This window comes from Fukomys damarensis, unplaced genomic scaffold (genome assembly GCF_012274545.1).
Source record: "Fukomys damarensis isolate Sample0158 unplaced genomic scaffold, DMR_v1.0_HiC HiC_scaffold_12, whole genome shotgun sequence".
NCBI classification, from domain to species: Eukaryota; Metazoa; Chordata; class Mammalia; order Rodentia; family Bathyergidae; genus Fukomys; species Fukomys damarensis.
The window spans coordinates 27,612,163-27,632,870 of NW_022900924.1; the positions used below are offsets into that span (position 1 = coordinate 27,612,163).

Genomic DNA, 20,708 nt, shown 5'->3' on the forward strand with positions numbered 1-20,708 from the left:
AAGAACAAAAGCCAGAGATTCAACCCCAAAAAAAAAAAAAAAAAAAAAAAAAAAAAAAGGCAAAAAACAATTTCTACTGAATGGTGTCAGTTGTGCACCACTGTAAAATTGAAAAAGCAGTAGTGAAACCTCTAAACTAGGAATTTCCATAGTTCCCTGACTCTTGAGGACATAATATCACAATATTTATAATATCAAGGGAAATTCATTGTTTAAAAAAATGTTTAATTGAATTAATTTATTTGAATTTTAATTGAATTTAATTATTTTTAAATTATATTTAGGACCTTGCACTTGCAAGGCAGGCAGAGTCCCACTGAGCTAAATCCCTGGCCCTAGAAATGTGTTGTTTTAAAAAGACTCTGATTATCTAACGCAAGCCATGAAATTCCTCACGTGAGAATAGCTTAGTTAAAAGATAGATCTTGTCACTCACAGGTTACCTGAGAGTGCTTAACACACCTGTTTGGGAGAATATTTGACGAACTGGTCAACACTGTACATTTTGGGTTATCTGGGGCAACTTTCATGGCTATCTTTCCCTTCACTTTCCTGAGCAGAGATGTGTTTTTCCATGCATCAGATAACATTAAATCAGGCTGATGGGCATGAGAAAACATATTCCTACTCTTGACTAAATCTGGAGACACAGTAAATGTGCAGGTTAAAACGCATTATCACAATAACTTAGTCCTCAAGGCAACCATCTATTTCCACACATACTTGACCAACATTGTCAATGTACTTTGCAATATAATGAGAATAAAATCAGAAAATATTTTTTATAAACATTCTATGATTTCTATTAATTGAAATTCACTACATAATATTAAAAAGCCCAAAAATGTAAAAAGATACAAAAAGAATGAAGAATTTCTATAGCGTTAATGAATTCTGCATCAGAGATAAAGCAAAGCTAGGCGAAACACACAAAACTAGAGAAAAATTACAAATATCGGCACTTACCCATATTTTGCAAAATTTGCCCAGTGTTTCATTATGGATCTACTCAAAATTTCTTCTGCTTTTGTGTAATGACTTCTTCTTTCCAGAGGTAAACCAAAGACAAATTCAATTTCATAGCCATGCATAACTCCCATCCACTCGGGCCAAGGAAGTTTGGAGGATCGGTGTTCAAAAGAGTAGAAAAAGGCATGATTTCCCAAATCTGAGAAGGTTTTGGTAAACTGCAGAGCAGGGCATATAATATTATAGTCCCCAACAACGTCATCCAAGGCTTCTCGGTAGTTTTCAGGTCTCTGGTCATCTAGCCAGTCTGCATAATGGAAAAGGATTGATTCCCTTCCAAATTCACTCACTCCTGGAAAGCATATTTTTAAACCTTCTTGAAATTCCCTTCTATTTATAATACTGTTATTATCTTTGCTAAAACCGGGAGCACCATATACTAGAAAAGCTGTCCCTTCATCTTTATTCACACCCACCAAGATCTGGGTTTTTTTTAATTGTCCAAGTTGCAGTAAATTCTCTGGCATGTCAGTTAGAAAATCACCATCTACAGTTGGACCAAAATTTACTGACAGGAGAGTATCGTAAGGGAGAACAAATACTTCATTCAGAAGAATTTCCTGAGGATCTTTACTTTGAAGGCATTTGATTGTCTCAGTCTCAATGTCTTTGGAACAGCCAATAAATTTAGCCAATGTCAATGTTCTGTTCCTAACTTCATAAGGAGACATTACTGCCCAGGGTGCACTAGGGGACCCACTTTGCAGAATGGCTCTGGTGAATAGGGGATGGCTTTTAGAAGAAAGCAAATGAAGCCCAACCGAAGCTGCTCCTGCACTTTCTCCAAAGAGAGTGACACTTCTAGGGTTCCCACCAAACGCTGCAATATTGTTCTGGACCCACTGAAGTGCCAACTGTTGGTCAAATAGACCCAAGTTTCCTGGAGCCTCAGAATTTCCTGGTAAAGCTAAGAATCCTAGGGCACCCACTCTGTAGTTCATTGAAACCACAATAACTCTCTCAACCAGAGCCAGAAACTTGCCATCATAAACATATAAAGAGGACGTCCCAGTTTGAAAACCACCACCATAGATCCAGATCATCACAGTAGCATTTTTTGGCTTCGGTGATGGAATCCACACATTAAGATATAAACAGTCTTCACTGAGGTCTGTGTTTGGATTCCACATCTCTGATCCTTGGAAACCTGGGAAACTTTGATCTATGTTTTGATGGCAAGAATTTGCATATTTTGTAGCATTCCAAATTTCAGACCACTTGTTCAGAGGTTGTGGCTTTTTGAATCTAAGACTACCAACAGGTGGTTGTGCGTAGGGAATTCCAAGGAAGGCAGTGACTGTGCCACTAAGAACTGGCACGTTCATCCCTCTGACTTTTCCACTACTGGTTGTAACTAAGGTCTCTTCTTCAGTGTGGGACTTCCCGACAAGCACGCAGGACAGAAGAAACCACAAAATAGATGAGGTACTGGTGGCTGCATGCTCACTTTGCATATTGATCTCTGAAAGAAGAGTAGAAAATTCTATTGGCATCATACATATTGTGTTATAAATTGCTGCTGCTGATTAAACAAAATGTAGTGGATATTAATCCTACATACATCTGCTACCACTAAGAAGACCTGCGCAGTTTAAGAAAACATAATGAAGATGTTTCAGATTTTAATCTAGAAGAAAAATTAATAGAATGGAAAGCAAATGTTATTTCTTTTTGGAAATATTCATTATCAAATCACTGTAAAAACATTTTATATCTTAGGAAGCTTGACCCAAGAATATATAATATTTATTCTGTGCCATACAGAGCCATATCAAATGTGGCACTTCTTATGTTAGATATAATTTCTACCTCGGTTAGTAGAAAAAACATAAATGCATATATTTTCTGAAATATAATGACTGGGTCGCTTGCAGTCTATAGAATTGTATTTCTTGTCCATGGAATTCTCTCTGTCCTTTTCTATTCAATGGTCCCATTCACGGTCCCTTTGCCTACTGATTTCTTTCTCTGTACAATCTTAGTCAAGCCATAAAAAAGCATTTAGAGACTTCATTCATAGAACGTTAGGCAACAAAGATACTGTATTGGGAATGTATTTTACAAATTGTAAAAAAGCTCACAAACTCGTTTTCATTAAAAAAGAAAGCCTATGTTAAGAGATCTGAAATTGACAAAGGCTGGAGATATATACTAAGGAATTTCTCTGAAACTTGAAAAGATAAGGGGTTTCTTGGCCTGAATTACAGTCACAATGGCAAGTATTTCCTTGACCCAGAATATTTGTGTCTTAAATCAGCCTCATTCACTAGTGTTCATGAGAGAGCTATCATCAAGTATTTTTTGATTCCAACAAAAATCTGAATAAGTTAAACATGGGGTATAGCACTTGATTAATAATGACTTTATTTATATGACTGTATATCATTCTAGCAGTATCAATATGCACTGAAAAATATAAAAATACATAAAATGATTGTTACAACAAATTCTGTTTTTAAGTCAACTCACAGATTATTTTTTTTATACATTCTGCTTTGGTATAACTAAATTGTGTTAGGATCAATAAAATATACTATTAAAACATACAATATTCTTACACTTTGTACATTTATGACATTTAAATAATTAACTATGACCAATATAATTTGTTGTATTGTAAATATTAAGAAGAAAATAATCTCTAGTATTAATAATCTAAAGGTTCTGGTCACCTGACACTAACGGAATTTAATATTTTTGACAGGAGTTAGAGGCACTGCTACTATGTCTTTTTTATTCTTTTTTTTTGCTGAAAGTTACTAAACACATTAAATAAATCATGTGAACATTTGGAGAAGCACAAAGTAATATGAGGGATTGTTTTTCTTTTCTGAAAATTTACTTTGTCAAGGAGAATATGATACAAAGCTGGCTTTCTCTCAGCTGCATTACAATAAATTCACTGCAGCAGCCCTCTTTGACCTCCTTCCTCACTTCTACTTGCCTCAGTGAGTGGCCTTTTGAGGTCAACACAAGAGCCATTTGTGTTTTTTCTGCTTGGTTTTACTTAAACATTAATTTACCTTTAAAACCCAAACACAAAATGCTGATAAGTTTTGGTCTCTGAAAAATTTTAAATTTTGTTCTATAAAAAGTTTAATGATTTTATTGCAAAGCAACTATAATTTCTACAAAATATAGTTGCTTTGTGTGTAATTAACACATATGATAACTTCATTTTTTATTGTTTAAAATAGCTGCTATAGCATCTAAAACTGTAGATCATTCTCATGTTGCTCAATTTTATTTACATAAATATTTTGTATGTTTTTTATTATTTTGTGTCAAGTAGTTCAAGATTTTTACAGTACTATCTATGTGATGTAAAGACACTATTACTTCAACAGTAATATACATGAGTTTTTATTTGTAAATAATATAATTAATAGGACTACAAATGATTGGGGCAAGCACGTATCTATTGAAAAGACAACAAGGCAGTTCTCATTCACTGGTTCCTGTTGAAGATCCCTATATTCCATATTAATAAATCTGTACTTGATGTGGAAGTATAAATATACACACATGCTCAACATAGTCTAAGACTTTTACACCTGGCAGTAGCACTTTGATTAAAAAAACATCATTTTGTTTTACTCAAAGCTCATCACACATATTTAGATGAAATAATAAAAATATTTAAAAAGAAAAAAATGCTATTAGTTTATATATCTAAATATTTAATAATAATTAAAATATTCAATAAAACTTGTACTGTTTCTCCTATGAATTCTGGTATCATTTGCCACTGCAGTTAAGCCATTAAATTTTGGGGGTACACAACATGTTTAAAGAATGAGGCCAATTTTCTCACCATGTACAACTCTATATCTGAATACAATCAACTAACCTACTGAAGTAGTAATTAATATTTGAAAGAAAGATGTGAGCTTTGTTTGGAATGTCAAAGTAAATTAATGATGTGAGAGCCAGAAAAATTCCTGAAGGATAAAGAATTTCAAGTGCATCAAAGGCTCCAGGATATCAAAAGTTAATGATAATATTTGGGGACTTGTAGAGTTTTAAAAATACAACTTTTAAGACAAAAATGAGAAAATGTATCTTTTTGTTTTTCATTTTAAATATAGCTTGAAAATCTACCTTTCCTATAATCACAGCACTCTGGGATGTGAAGCAGGAGGATCACAAGTTCAAGCCCAGGTTGGGCCACTTAGAGAGTTAAAGAAAACCCATCTCAAACAAACAAAGACAAAAAGAAAAAAATATTAAAAAGGTTTGGTGATGTAGCTGAGTGTGAAGGCCGTGGATTCAATCCCTAGTACTCTTCCTCTCCCAGTTGACACCCCCAAATTTAAGTGACAAAATTCCCAAGCCAAATCTAATAATATGTAACTTTATACTATAAGATGATGTGATAAAATGATGGAAATAAAGAACTATTATGATATATTTGCCATAATTGAATATTAGCAAATATGCAAAATAATGGGCTAGCCAGTGACTATATAAAATATTCATAAAACTGCCTCCTGGGTATCAGGTAATTTTTCTATATTTGAAAAAGTTACCTTTAAAACACATATTTTAATTTGAAAACAATCTTATTAAAGTATTTGGCAAAGAGCCACATAGATGATATTAATATGATCTACACAAGCACCACTAAAGCACATCCGGTTAAATTTAAACAAATAAGTCTTTATACCAAACCTAAAAACTTGTTTTGTTGTAGGCTATGTGAAGTGAGCAGTCAGAGAAGTCTGTTTATAAATAAATTAACTGTGATGCTCTCTTTCAGGGACCCTTCAGATATCCTTTAGGCACTAGGAGGTTGTGTACTGGTAGAAGATGTTATATTAGTTATGAGAAGTATGAGATCTGTATCTGTCCTCAGGAGAAAAATTCACAAAATTTTATTGTAGAAACAATTTGAACATTCAATTACTAGATTTCATGAGTCTTCTTTGGAACTCGAGCCTGTTCTCAGGATATTATATGTTCAACTATATTTCTCTGTGACAGTAAAGATTTAGTAAAAATGAACAGATTTTTAACAAAATCACCAAAACAAAGTTAATATTTAATTTAAATATGTTATTATTACCAATACATAAATTAGGACCTAAATTTGTAAATAAGATGTGATTTGTTAAAATATTATTAGCTTATATTTTACAAAAATGATATATGCTGCTATTGGACTTTTTAAAAGAATTATATAACATGAGACAATGCAAATTAGTAAAAACACAAAACCTAAAAAGATAGAACAGAACTTTGAAAATCCAAGTAGAAATTATATTTCAGTTCCAAAACGCCAACCTATTTATTACTCGCAGAGAACTTTAAAGACACCATAACATGCATTAAACCTTACTCTTAAAGGAAAATTATTGTCCTTAAGTAATATTTAATAGAAATATAGTTGCAATTACCATAAGTACTAGTTTAGACTAGGCATTACCTTCTATTGATAGAAACTCCTAATACAAATATATACATAAAAGTACAAAAAACATACATAAAAATGTATTGCAAATAGAAATCTAAGCAATGAAATAATGTTGTTCAACTTTCAATATTGCATTTATTATACTTTTAATGATTAACCCTATGGTTAGATTGGAACGGATATCAAAAGTAATGGCAGGTTTACAAGATCTTAGGAAAAGCACAAAATCTATATTTGCTTATAACTTGATAATAATAAAAATTAAAGTAAATGGATGATATTTTGCTGCAATTTAAACACATCTAAAAATACAGAGAACAAACAGGGCAAAGGAGAAAAGTTTGTAAATCAAACCAGGAAATAGATTTTCCTTTTACTTAAAGGAAACTTTTGCCTCTCATTTGCCCGTCGATATTGTGAAAGTTTCAGATTTCAAAAAGTTGATTGAGGAAAGTAACCTTTTAGATACTCCATTAGCGATCTATTAATTTTAACCTAACTAACAAAAAAGGGAGGGAGGAAAAAAAAATAGATGAAGTCTGTCCAAAGACTACTTTTGTTAATCTTTTAAGAAGACATTCACTAATCAGTGCATTTATGGGTAAAGCAACATAAAATGTTTCTCCTTAGAGCAAACATTCTAATGGAGCAGCTACTCCACAAGGGCTATTGCCCTTTATACAAAGTAGACTAAATGAGTCATTTCCTCAGCAGTTAGACACACGGAATCCGCGTCCCCTTAGAAATAGAGTGATCAGCAGGTGCCTGCTCTTCTGCTTCATCTGTCCCGTTTTCCAGCTTCAGTGACTGTTTCTCACAAAGCACCAAAGGGACACAAAAAAACACGTGAAGAAATCACACCGTTCCCACAGAATGAGCTTCACAGTAACTTGCAGTTCTACACAAAGGGATAAATTCAGAGGAACTTACCCGACTTTCTGCCTAAAAAGATGACAAAGTCTGCAAAGAGCGGAAAGCATGTAACACTTCAGGGGAATGCAGGATGCAGCTGCTGCTCCAGCCTGTAAATTGGACTGCACTAACATTACAATCAACTGTTACTGACAAAGCTCGCGAGAGTTGGCAGCAGCAGCTAGATCTAGAGGCAGCCAATCTTTACTTTCTGACATCTGTTCAGAGGCTAATGGTGTAAATGCATAGTGATTCATTTACAAAAATAGCCACTCTTTTATGGCTGAAGAAAAAAAGAAAAAAAAAAAGGAAAGAAAGAAGCTTCTTTAACAGAAAATGCATGGGTTTTAACGGTAGCAGAATTTTCAAGATTTTTCTAGTTTTCTTATGCTTATCTTAAGATTTAAAGGTGTGCACACTGTGCTAAAGAAATTCTACTAATGAAGTTTGTTATAATATTAGCCTGTGAAAATTGTGTAAAGTACACAAAAGAGAAAAAAGGAAACAAAATCTTATTAAATATAAGTTATGCAAGTCAAAAGATTAGTTATTCCAATATCAACTAAGTAAATGTCTCAGATATGTAATTCCTGTCAAATCCCACACTTCAACAGGTTTTTAAAGTCCTATGAAACCCACTGTTGTGATAATTTACTCTTCAGGAGGTCCTACAAGTAGACATATATAATAAAAAGCCATCGTTTTCTGGCCACCACAAGGAAAATGCACTTAAATATTATTGAACTCTTTAGAAAAAAATTTTTGTCACCTGATAGTACATGCTCTGTGAAGAATATATTTATATCTTTCAGGATTATCTTTCTTGAAATACATATTTAGGAAAATTAAATTTAAAAACTTAGTAAACTCTTTAATATCTAACTTCTTAAGGCAGTTTCATTCCAAATCCTCTTATAAGTAAACTTCTTTTTAAATTTCTCACCTTTAGACTCTTTAGGCATATATTTGTACAGAGGTTCATTTTAAGTATTGAATACTTTGCTAAAATTTCAAATATCCAAATATGAAAACTGGCATTTGTTGTGATTGTCTTGTACCAGTCTTTGCAACTGTCAATTTACATCAAATGTCTTAATTATTCCAACAAGTATGTTGCATATTATTTCCATATTATGTTTACATTTATTATATAAATATACTAACAATAATATGCATAAAATCTACATGTCATTATTTTGTTAATATTATTAACTACATTTCCAGATGAGGAAGTTAAAGCTTATAAAAGAGAGATAATGGGGGTGGGGATTTAGCTCAGCGGTTGGGTGGCCTGCCTTGCAAGCGCAAGGACCCGAGTTCTCCCTGGTATTTTTGCAACTGTCAATTTACATCAAATGTCTTAATTATTCCAACAAGTATGTTGCATATTATTTCCATATTATGTTTACATTTATTATATAAATATACTAACAATAATATGCATAAAATCTACATGTCATTATTTTGTTAATATTATTAACTACATTTCCAGATGAGGAAGTTAAAGCTTATAAAAGAGAGAATATGGGGGTGGGGATTTAGCTCAGCGGTTGGGTGGCCTGCCTTGCAAGCGCAAGGACCCGAGTTCAATCCCTGGTATCAAAAATTAAAAATAAATAAATAAATAAATAAATAAATAAAAGAGATATAGTTACTATATATACAGTGGACCCTCGAGTTATGACTCATCTAACATATAAACAACTTGGGTAATGATCAGAATTTTAGTTTTAACTTATGACTAAAGTCTTGAGTTAAGACCCAAAGCCTGGCTGCTTGGGCTTCCAGATGGTCTCAGATGCAGATTTAATCCTTAAAGAGTTCTGGAAGGAACATTACAACAGCCTTTCCTGTGTAGGGTTAATTGAGAAATTCTGGGCCAATTTTCTCTAAGGACACAGATATGGTTGGAAGAAAGTGTGGCTTAAAATTGTACAGGAGAGATTTTGAAGGCAAATGATCAGCTTGAGTTATAAGCAGCCCCAGAAAGAGTTGAGTTCATAAGTCAAGGGTCCACTGTATTCCACTACTAATAGAATCAAACATTAAGGCAGATTTGTTTATGACATTTCATGCCAAATGCTTTAAAAATGCTAAAAAATTGATTACAAGCATATTTAATACATATTTAAATCTATGCACCAATAACATAAAACCTGACAAGTTTTCTTTTGCTGGCTATTTTTACTTCAGTGAACCACCGTTAGTGCCTGCTCCTTTAATTCATCTTGGATTATTATTTCCTAGCTAAGCCACATTGTTAGATGCATTACATCTATTCGTCCCTAAAGCATTTCTTCTTCCTATGTACTTAAAATCCTTTCTTTGTGGTTCAAAGTGCAGCAGCTGCTTTGCTCCTGTGGTGTCATTTTTTCACACATCCGGAGGGAAGATATAGGTCACACAGTGAGCTCATTCAGGGTTAGTAGGCAAGAACTATTCGCTACTGGCAGCCTTGGTGGTTAATGATCCTGCTGTTAAGCCTTGAGTGTGCCTTGTAAGTGACATTGATGAAATGCTGTAGGACTCTTGACACAGCATTAACACTACTTAGATTTTGCAAACTTATATGCTAGAGTTTGGAGCTGGATAACCATTATGATCTTGGCCTATGATTTTTTTCAGTCGTCTGGAAACTAACTAAAGTAGATAAACTTTGAAACTTGATTTTACAGGATTTGAGAAACAAGGAAAAAAACATGGAAAAAAGATAAGGAGCAAGTTTATTTCTTTATAACCTAATTTACTTAATTGGCTCAAATCAACACTTGTCAAAACGTTACTCTCAGAAAAAGTGTATATTCACAATTCATCAAATCGTTCAGAGTGCTCTTTAGAAATCCAGATTTCAAAGTGACATTCCTAAACTTTGGGTTCAGTAGATCTAGAAGGAATCATTTAAACTGGTCTCTTAATTGAGATTGATTAGGAAGGTTCCAGACTACCCACCCTGAGATAAGTCCCAGAACCTGGCTTCTGAGGAAATTGTCCTACCCACTGTACGATTAATCTTTATTCATCCCTTTCCTTATACACAACTAAACCTTTTACTTAAAGCTAATTTGAAGTTATATTATATATAATCTTCTGTGGTCTGCTTTCATATGATCCATTTTGAGATTTGCAAAGTAATGTTACCAAATAGTTTTCTTTAATCTCATTTTATTGTCTGCATTACAGATGCACTATAATTAGTCTAACCTACTCTTGCTGCAAAGGAAGATTGAAATTTCTACTGAAAATGGTGATATAAAATGGATATAATTGTATATTTTACCAACTATAGAAATTATCTTTGAGAGTATAGCTTTATAATTATATATTTTAAAACATGCCTTATTGTTTCTGAGGAATAGTCACATCAGAAATGTTCAAAAGCTGTGTATAGCCATATGACCAACTACCTTCATGATATACTGGTAAAATGTACTCTTGCTGTAAAAAAAATGTCTCTCTTATGTTCAGATGACAATGTTACTTATTCATTTCTATTTCATTTCACAAAAATAGGACTATGTGTGTTTAATTTGTATGCTATTATGATTGACCATGTTTTGATATGTTTATGTTTCCCATAATGTAGCTTTTTATTGTCACATAATTTCAAATTTACAGAAAAGTTTCAAATAAGGGTAAAGAATTCATGTGGACTCTACCTATATTCACCAAATGGTAATTTTGGAGTCATTTTCAATACCATTCTTTTCCGTATACTTGTATATACTTATTGAGTATACGTTTTTCTACACATTCACTATTTATACAATTGTCCCTTGACATTCACTGGTTCTAGTTTTCCCATGGATATAAAAATCTGCAAATGTTCAAGGCTTCTCTGTAAAATGGCAGGGCATATGCATTTGGCCTATGTACAAACTTCCATACACTTTGAATCATCTGCAGATTACCCATAGTATGTAACATAATGAAAATGTCATATAAATAGCTGTTATACTTTATTATATAAGACAGAAAACTATAATTTTTTTAAATGACAGAATATTTTAGAAACAAAGTTTTCAACAATCTTTGGTTAAAATAGACAAAGTCAACAACTAACAACTGATTTTAAAATCAGTAGATGCGTGATTGATGGAGAACTTGATTTTGGGATATTATGAGAAAACACAGATTATGTGTGGAATTTTATAATGTAAAGGGTGAATTTTAGTATCATGAATACTGGAATCCACAGAGTACAATGTATACAACATCACCTACTTTATCTAAAAATTGTGTTTAAATATTTCATCATGGAATTTGAAAATATGACTTGTACTATACATGAAATTAAGAAAATAATGAACAAAAAAAAAAGGCCCATATATTACAAGTGAAGTAATTAGACTCCTAAAAGTGGAGTTTTCTAGCCTGGCCTTGTAAAAAGCTATTAAAAAAGTGGTACCATGAATCTTAGGAATACAATCAGACAATGTGAGCAATGGATGTGACTGACTATCAGAACGGACACTTTTGGAATCAGTTCTGGAAATCTTCATAAATTCTAGATATTAGCTCAAAAAAGAATGAATGAAGTTAAAAATCCTTGATTAAAAGAAATAGGCTTATAATACACTATTAAAACTTTAATTCCACCATAGTAAACACATACAAATACACACATAAACACACACAGAATTTTTGGAGGGAGGAGTCAGTTAATAATGGTTATTGCTACCCAGTGAGTATTTTACTTCAAAATTGTTTCATTTTTCCTATTTTCTAAGTTGCTGTAGTATAGATACTGTTTTGATAAGCATTTATGTATTTCCAAATTAAATTCATTCTTAAATTTAAAATATAAAATGAAATGACCTGCATTTTATACTCAAATGACGTATGAAGGTATTTTTAACCCAAATTTTTGGAAACAATTTGCAACGTGAATTATGTTTTAGAGAACCAGGAAAAACAAAGCTGCCTAATTCATACTATCAGAAAAAAGTAAAATTCATGGTAAGACAAGTTAAAGAGGAAAAGGAGGAAAAGAAGGAAGGAAGGAAGGAAGGAAGGCAGCAAGCAAGCAAGAAACAAGAAAACAAGGGCTGGGGGCAGAGGTTTTACAGCAGAGCAGGTAAACAAAATCAAAGGCAGACAGAAGCTAAAGAAAAAGGGACTGATTTGTGGATCATCCCTAAAAAGGACTGATGTTGGGAAGCTAGATGTATGATAAATAGTTCTAGAACTTTAAAGTATTTGTGAAGAGGTGTAAATCCTTCCTGAAAATCCTCAAATTTGTTATTAGAGACTAAAATTATGTTTAAATGCCTCTGGACCAAATACATCTGCCTGTGACTGCATATATCTCTGACTATATAATCCACATGCTAGAGAGACAAAGGCTACAAAACTGTGAACAGCTAAGTTTAAGACAGTGGGAATTTCTTGTAGAAGAGAAACTATGTGATATTTAAGCCTGTGCATCCCGTTTGTTTCACTAACATTATGGCCTCAAGGTGCATCCATTTCCCTACAAATGACTCGTTTATCCTGTATCGCAGAGTAGTCCTTAATTGCACATAATACAAACCAAAATAAAAGACAGATAATGGGAAAAAAGGAAGTTAGATCTTTTGCAAAAAGAAAGGGAACCAAGAAATGTAGGAGAGGGTGGGAAAAGCAGAGATGAAAGGGAAGAAAAAATAATTATCCATAAAAATGTGTTCATTATGTACTGTAAACATGTAATAATAAAATATATATAAAAAAGGAAATGAAAAGAGAACAGCTGTACTTGGTATAAAATGCAGTGTTTAAGCTTGTGTATTTGTGATAAAGCTAATTTTAATGTTTTGCAATATTTCTCTACTTTTGTAATTTGAAAATTTTCTTAATTTGCATATAATATATTTAAATAAAAAGTAAATTTGTCATAAACAAATTTGACCCTCATGAAAGGACATTTTGGAGTTATGCAATGACTAGAGAAAACAATTAAAGTAGAACAAAACCTAGCATTTTCCACTGCAAAGACTTGACTTCAAAATCAGGATAATCTGTCCCTGTCTCCTTCAATTTTTGTTCTGCGCCAATCTTTCCATCTTGTCCTGTTTCTCTTTATACTCTGCATTTATTTCCAGATACATGTCACTTTGTTGCTTCTTTGAAAATGTATTTTATTACCTCAGAATGACTTTGCTGATGCTAAAATTGAAACCTTGTTTTCTATGGGGATAAGGAGTAAGATTCAAAAGTCACAAAGCAGAAAAATGTGAATTTCAGAGATTCACCTCTGTTTTGGGAATGGGTTAGTAAGATGATGCCAAACAGTCTGATGTTTGGCTGAGCACTGGATTGCTAGTGAATTACTTCAGTTACTAAATATAAGCAGGCACATAATAATTAATCTTGCTCTGTTTTAGTACAATCTGTATCTTAACATTGTTTTTTCACTTTCTTCACATTTGATTGGTAACTACTTTCACAACATGATTTTATCATGCAACTGAGATTGACTCAGAGTTATGGTATTAATTACATAAAAACTTTTTTTGCTGACCATGAAAAAGAACACAACTTGCTACCTCCAAGTAATGATTTTAATTTTGAGTTCCTCCTTAAACACATCAAATGATACTTTAACAATTTTTTGTAATATCATCTCTCAGTTAGATATTTGACTATATTTAAATGATCAATATAACATTAAACATATAAATTAGTACAACGAATTCCAATAAATATGACTTGAAGGGTTGGTCTATTTGTAGGCCTTAGAATTTTTCTACAAAGATATATAAATATATATATATATATATATATTTGTTATTTTTATGCATAAATTCTTAATATTATGTCCATGTTACTCTTTGTAAATAGTAAAAAAAAAAGTGCTTGAATGGTTAGGTTTTTGTGCTAACTTTAGTGTGCTAAGGGAAGCCTTAATAACTGACAAATAATGTTTTTCAGGAGTATATATGCATTGATTTTAAAATTTAGGAACTTAATCTCAAACTCTGACAGCTGGAATAATGTATCTCCCCTAAAAGGAAACAAGACAAAGTATGCAGCTAACATAAAATTTGAATTTAATTTTGGTGTTTTATGCTGGAATAGTTTAGTTCCTAACCAATAAAATACTGGACATGTCTAAGAGAAAGAAATGAAAAATATTAAATTTCTCTGATAGAATAATATTTTGATCCAGTTTAAAAAGTAATCATTCATTAAAATATACCAACAACTAAAACAAAAGTGTTGCTAAAGATGAAAGACAACATTTATTGGAAAAACATGGTGTAGAATTAACAAAAAGAGCAGAACAAGATTAGATTTCTAACTGAGGAATTGAGATTATTAAGGATGATGAGAATTTACTATGCAAATGAATAAAAAGACAGTTGTAAGGAAATACACTCTATACATATAGAAAAAATGTAGATTTTTAAAAGACTCGAGGCAGTGTCCATCAGAAAAAAAAAATCTTACAATAAAAACTGACTGGTACAGAAAATAGCAGATTGAACTCAAAGAGAATTAGTGAACTACAAGACTCTAATTTTCTAATTTAAAGTAGAAAGTGAAATTAAATGGAAATATATTAAAGAGAGATGAAAAGTAGAGTATTTGAAAATGATTAAACATGTTGAAGCTATAAATCAAAATCATGACATAAATCCCAGAAAGAAAACAGAAGAATGGTAAATTTTTCAGGATTAGTGAAAATAAATTAATGTTTATTTGGAAAAGAGAACAATTTTAAGCCCATACTGGAAAGTACTCATAAAATTATTCATAAACAAAGTAATTAGAATGACAATGGGCTTTAAAAAACTAATCATGTATTCCAATTATCTTCCATATGGTCTCAATTTCTGTACACACGCAAAATTTTCTTTAATGTTGATATTTTGGAATATTAATTAAAATTTCATTTATTCCAAATAACTATTTTTCAATCAACTAACTACTCAGGAAGATTGAAAAATAAAATTAGCCATTACAGGCACTCAAAGTTGCTGTAGAACATTCATATTTTTGGAAAAAAAATTTCTTCAATTTGGATGGGGGAATAATAATTATAGCAATCATTATTTACTGATTTATTTTGAGCATATATTTATTGTAAATTTAGTTTCCATAATGTATGAGATTGTATGAACCATTTATTACCTATCACTCTTAAATTGTGCAAAACTTTATAATTTTCACAATTTTCTAAAACATATTTTGCTACTAGACAAGTTTGTATTTTTGACACATAATAATAAATTTCAGAAAATTTGATAGCAAGAGATAGGAAACTACAAAAGAGAAGTCCAACAGTTAATTTTTTGGAAAAAAAAATCATAGTCAAACTCAATCATCAAAAAGAAAAAAACACACAATACAAAGGATAACTGAAGGACATAAATTACAAAACATATAAAGTGTCTAGGTCATCAACTATTTCTCTCACTATTATATATATTTTACAGATAGGGCTACTGGACAGAATAAAGTTTATTAAAGATCATTTATTCAGTAAGAAGAAGAGAGGGGATTTAAATTCTATAATCTGGATCAAAAATTCACATATTATTTTTAAATTTTTGGTATAATTGAAATCCCCCCACAAATTGGAAACAATGCATGCATTTAATTAATGAGTTAGGATATATTCAATTAATGAGTTAGGATATCCTCTGCCTTGGTATCACCATGATCAACATACTGAATACTTTTATCACATCCAAACTTTCCTGGTGTCCTTTTTTATGCTTTTCTGTTGCTCAAGAACAGTAACAATGCGACCCGTCCTTTACATTGACTGTAAAATGCACAATGCTCTGTGGTAGAGAATAGGTATTATTTTGCACATCAGATTTCTAACATTCTTTTTGCATGAGAATATATATCTATATATTCCACTCAGAAATAATTCACCATTTACCCCCGCTTGCAGCCCCAATCAGCTGCCACTCAGTGTTTGCTTCATATGCTATGGTCTGAATATGTCCCTCAGTGTTCAAATGTTGAAAACTGAGACACAGATGCAGCATTGGTGGGAGATGGTCTGTCATTAGGGTTTTGCTTTCATTAATGGATTAAGATACTTATACATAGGCTTGCCAGATGGGGTTTGTCTCTTACTACTCTTACTGCCATGTGAAAACACAGCATTATGACTCTCTGGAGCAAGAAATGTGCAAAATGCCATTTGGGAAGCAAAGAGCAAGTTTTACTGGATATTAGTACCTTCATACTGTAGTTAGTCCTTAGAATGATGAAGAAATAGTTTTTTTATTTATAAAATATTCATTCTTTCACGTTCTCTTATAGCAGCACAAATAGGCTAAAACATTATGGAAAGTAAATAACAATGTTTGTTGTTCCACGATATACATTAAAGATATATCTTAGATATATGCATCTTAGTTACTTTCTCCTTGCTAGGACAAAATACTCAACACCAACACATTAAAGGAGGAAACATTTATTTTAGTTTCCAGTGTGTAGAGGTTTTATTTCATAGCTGGCTGGCTCCAAGGCAGGGCAGCAGGGCAGAAGGGCTCGGCAGAGGAGGAACAGTTCATGGCATGTCAGGCAGGAAGCAGCCCCAGCAGCATTAGCAGCAGCAGCAGCAGACTCCTTTGATATTCCATCCAGGTTACGGCCGGTTGGTTAGTGCCACCACACTCAGGATGTGACTTTGGTCCTCAGTAAATCCATCCAGCAACACCCAGAAATGTAATTATCGATGTTCTGATGGATATTATACACCCATGATCTAGCGTCACACATTCATGAACCAGCAACCTTCCCAAACTCTCACACTGCATGAGGCTTTGGCAGGACACCTAGATGTGAGCCGTAAATATTTGCCATTGTAACAGCTGAGAGAATGACAAATGTTCATATAGTGGGTTTCTAATGTGCATTTCCTTGATAATCAGTGTTATTTTTCAGCTTTTGATGCAACTGGTGACCATTTATATATATAAATGGTGGCAATATTTGGTCACCATTTTTATATTTATATATTTATATTATAATATATTATTACATATATTTAAATATATATATTTATACATATATATATGTACAATTGGAAAAACACTGATCTGTGTCTTATTTCACTGTTTTCTGCTAAGTTGTAATTTCATTCCACACTGTCAACTAGTTTGAGTTAAAGCAAATTGCACTGCTAAGGTGAAATTATTTTTGCTCTTACACATATTTTCTTGTTTTTGAAGAGAAAGTTTATACAAATTTTGGTACTAAAATTTATATAGACCTTTTTTAAGGCAGAAACTATTTTACATCTTACAGATTATACTTGAAAGAATTATTACAGTTTGGAAGTAGGACACTAAGTTGAAAGTAAGTAGTAACATATAAAATGCTCAAGAGAGTAAAGAAAATTATGAAACACAATGCAACTGGCATGTACAATAACAACAGGCTAAAAACATGATGAACCAATCTTAACATATGTTAATTTCACAAGATTAAAATAATACAGAATTTAACTGCTAAAGTGCAATAAGTGGATTTGGGAGGCTGGTCATAGTTAAGGTAGTAAAAAAAATCTGTATTGTTCTGGAAAAGTGTAGATATATTAATTAATTTTAGACTTTTTCAGTTTTAGAAGGACAGAAACAAAATTCTAAATGAATATAGAGGCAGTAACATAAGAGAAAACTCAGTAAGTCAAATGGAAAAATTTAAAAAGATAGCACAGAAAACGTACCAAAAGAAGAAAAAAACAAAAAAACTACAGCCTGAAATGATGGCACACATCTGTAATCTCAGCACTCTGGGAGGTTGAGTCACAAAAATTGCAAGATTGAGCCATTCTGGACAACATAATGACTTAGTTAGACCTTGTCTCAAAGTTAAAAATAAAAACACCTAGGTATGCAGCTCAATTCCCAGTATGGAAAACAATAACAACAATAATGAAAATTTCAAATGCACTGACCCAAACTAGATCCAAATATAATTGAAACATATAAAGGGGGTAATGTTGACTTGTTCTATTTGAATTAAATGTGTCAAAAAATTATAGTACTTTTTTGTTGAGAAACACTACCCCCAAATAATAATGCAATCATTTTAAACATATAAAATGGCAAAAGTACTGCCAGATAATTATCATTTTAAATAGGGGTATGTAGTAAATGACTTAAGGATGATAAAAAACAGAACTAGGGAAAAGGTAGACAATTATATGATGATGGAAACATTAATTTTATGACTATATTCAGAATCTATCACCCAATACACATATTTTGTAAAAATAAAGAACACACTCTATTACTCAAAGGAATATTTGCACAAATACCTTTATTGTGTTTCTGAGAAATCACCCCATTAAGCACATTAAAAAAAGGAATCTAGATTTTTTGAAACTCTACAGTAAACAAGTTGATTATAAAACAAACACATAAACTTTGAATTCCAAAGTTAGAGAAAAATGGGACATCACCTCAACTGTGCTTCTATTATACCACAAAACAAGATACATCAAATACAGGTAGTTGCTAGGACAGAGCAGGTTTTCTGATGATAATTTAATTTAATTAGAAATCAATAACAAAATAATTACTCTTTGAGGATGGAGATTTCAAAACTATCTATAAACTAACCCTGTATCAAAAAAGGATTCAAATTATTTAATGTGTAATGATAACACTCCTACTCTTTGTAAATTAGAAGTAAATACAGGAACAGGGCTTTAGCTCAGTGGTTCCACCGCCTGCCTCACACGTACAAGAACCCATGTTTGATCCTCGGGACAAAAAAATAAAAATAAAGAAGAAGGAAATACAGGGCCTTGGAAAAAGATCATAGGTGAGTAAAGTCCTCCTATTACTTTCTCCCCACAGACAAGCAGGTTGAACATCTATTCACACACCAGATGAACTTCACAAGGGCTAAGGAAATCAAGTAAGAGAACATAGTGCCTACTTTAGTGTAACAACTGCAACAACAAAAAGGCATAGCGAAGAAGACGGGATGAAGACTAGACTGTGACATAGCTCCATCAGTTTTGAGAAGCCCAGTGCAGAGTGAGACCTCATCTGCTCGGAGGAAAGAGAGATAAAATCCAGACCTTAGACTTTAAGAATTAGTACCAGTATCAAGGCTACCTCTTGGGCAAAGAGTCAGGATCCTATGCCCTAACAATACACACAGACTGCTCATAGAACTGTTTTTATTCAGGTAGCTAAATGCCTCCCACCTCCAATCTCGGCCACGACCATTCTACACTTGCTTGGTAGCATCACTAAAACATCAGAGGAGTATTTTCCTTTGGAGCTCAGGGCAAGAACTGTGATGATGAGAATTTGTGCCCTTAGGAAGAAAATGATTGTATTCAAGCCAGGTACCCAGAAACAGACTCTATAACACTAGCATTAGGGAGAGAACTGTGTGCTAATGGGTCAGACTCCCGTTTGACCCTGTATCATGTCCAGCTGTAGGAAAAGTCTTGGGTACAGACCTTCTCTCCCCAAGACCACGCAACTTCATATGACTCAAGTTTGACCCATGTAAATACTGGCTTCGGTGGCCCAGGAATTATTTTCGTAACACATCTCCAAAACTAGGGTGCCTGTCACTAGCCTGTCTTACAGCCAGGTCTCTAGAACTGCCCTGATGCCAGGAAGAAAGTTGTTCCCCAGTGGGATGGACTCATCATCAACGACTAAGAATCTATGGGGAGCAACAAAAGCAACTAAAAGCAAAATGAACTAAACAGAACAGTTAGAGCAATTAATATCTACACTGAGAATCAGACATTAAAAACATAACACTATTATTACATATATTTTAGGAAGCTAGACATATAACAAACTAAACAATTAGTAGAAGGAAAGAAGTAATAAAGATTAGAGTGAAAAATAAAAGAAATACAGACCAAAGAAACCATAGACAAAATCAATGAAAAGAACTGTGTTGTTTTGCTTTGCAGTGATGAACAAAATGGAAAATTGGAACAGAAAACAACAAGTACTCTTATTTTCAAAGATTTCCATCCATAGCCATTTAGCCCTATTATTTTTGGGTCATTGGCAAGGGAATACATCATGGCAGACGCACATCACAAAGGAAAGCTACTAGCCTCTTGCCATTCTGGAAGCAAAGCAAGGAAAGAGCCATGTCCTTAACTGTACTTGAAGGCAGGCCCTCAGGAGTCTCTTCCGTTCACTGGCCTTTGAAGCATCTCTCAATAATACTGCATTCTGGTGATCTTGATCTGTCAACAGCTGGGATTTTGCAGGACTTTAATGATCCAAACCACAGCACAGGAGATCAATAGAAATCAATTACAAGGGCTGGAGATTTAGCTCAGTGGTTCCGCTGCCTGCTTCCCAAGTGCAAGGTCCCAAGTTTGATCCCCGGTACCAAAAAAAAAAAAAAAAAAAAA

The 20,708-nt window shown here is 32.8% G+C and overlaps 1 protein-coding gene across 1 annotated transcript in view; it reads right to left on the bottom strand.

Annotated features, from left to right (window-relative positions):
• The window catches only part of Bche (butyrylcholinesterase), a 52,160-nt gene extending 44,668 nt beyond the window's left edge, over positions 1-7,492 (bottom strand). Inside the window, exons 1-2 of the mRNA XM_010611766.1 lie at positions 7,373-7,492; positions 967-2,491 (exon numbers count right to left, since the gene is read on the bottom strand). Of these exons, the coding sequence (XP_010610068.1) occupies positions 967-2,483 (1,517 nt within the window). The 5' untranslated portion in view covers positions 2,484-2,491; positions 7,373-7,492. The remainder of the gene's footprint in view (positions 1-966; positions 2,492-7,372) is intronic.
• Positions 7,493-20,708: the final 13,216 nt, after the last annotated feature.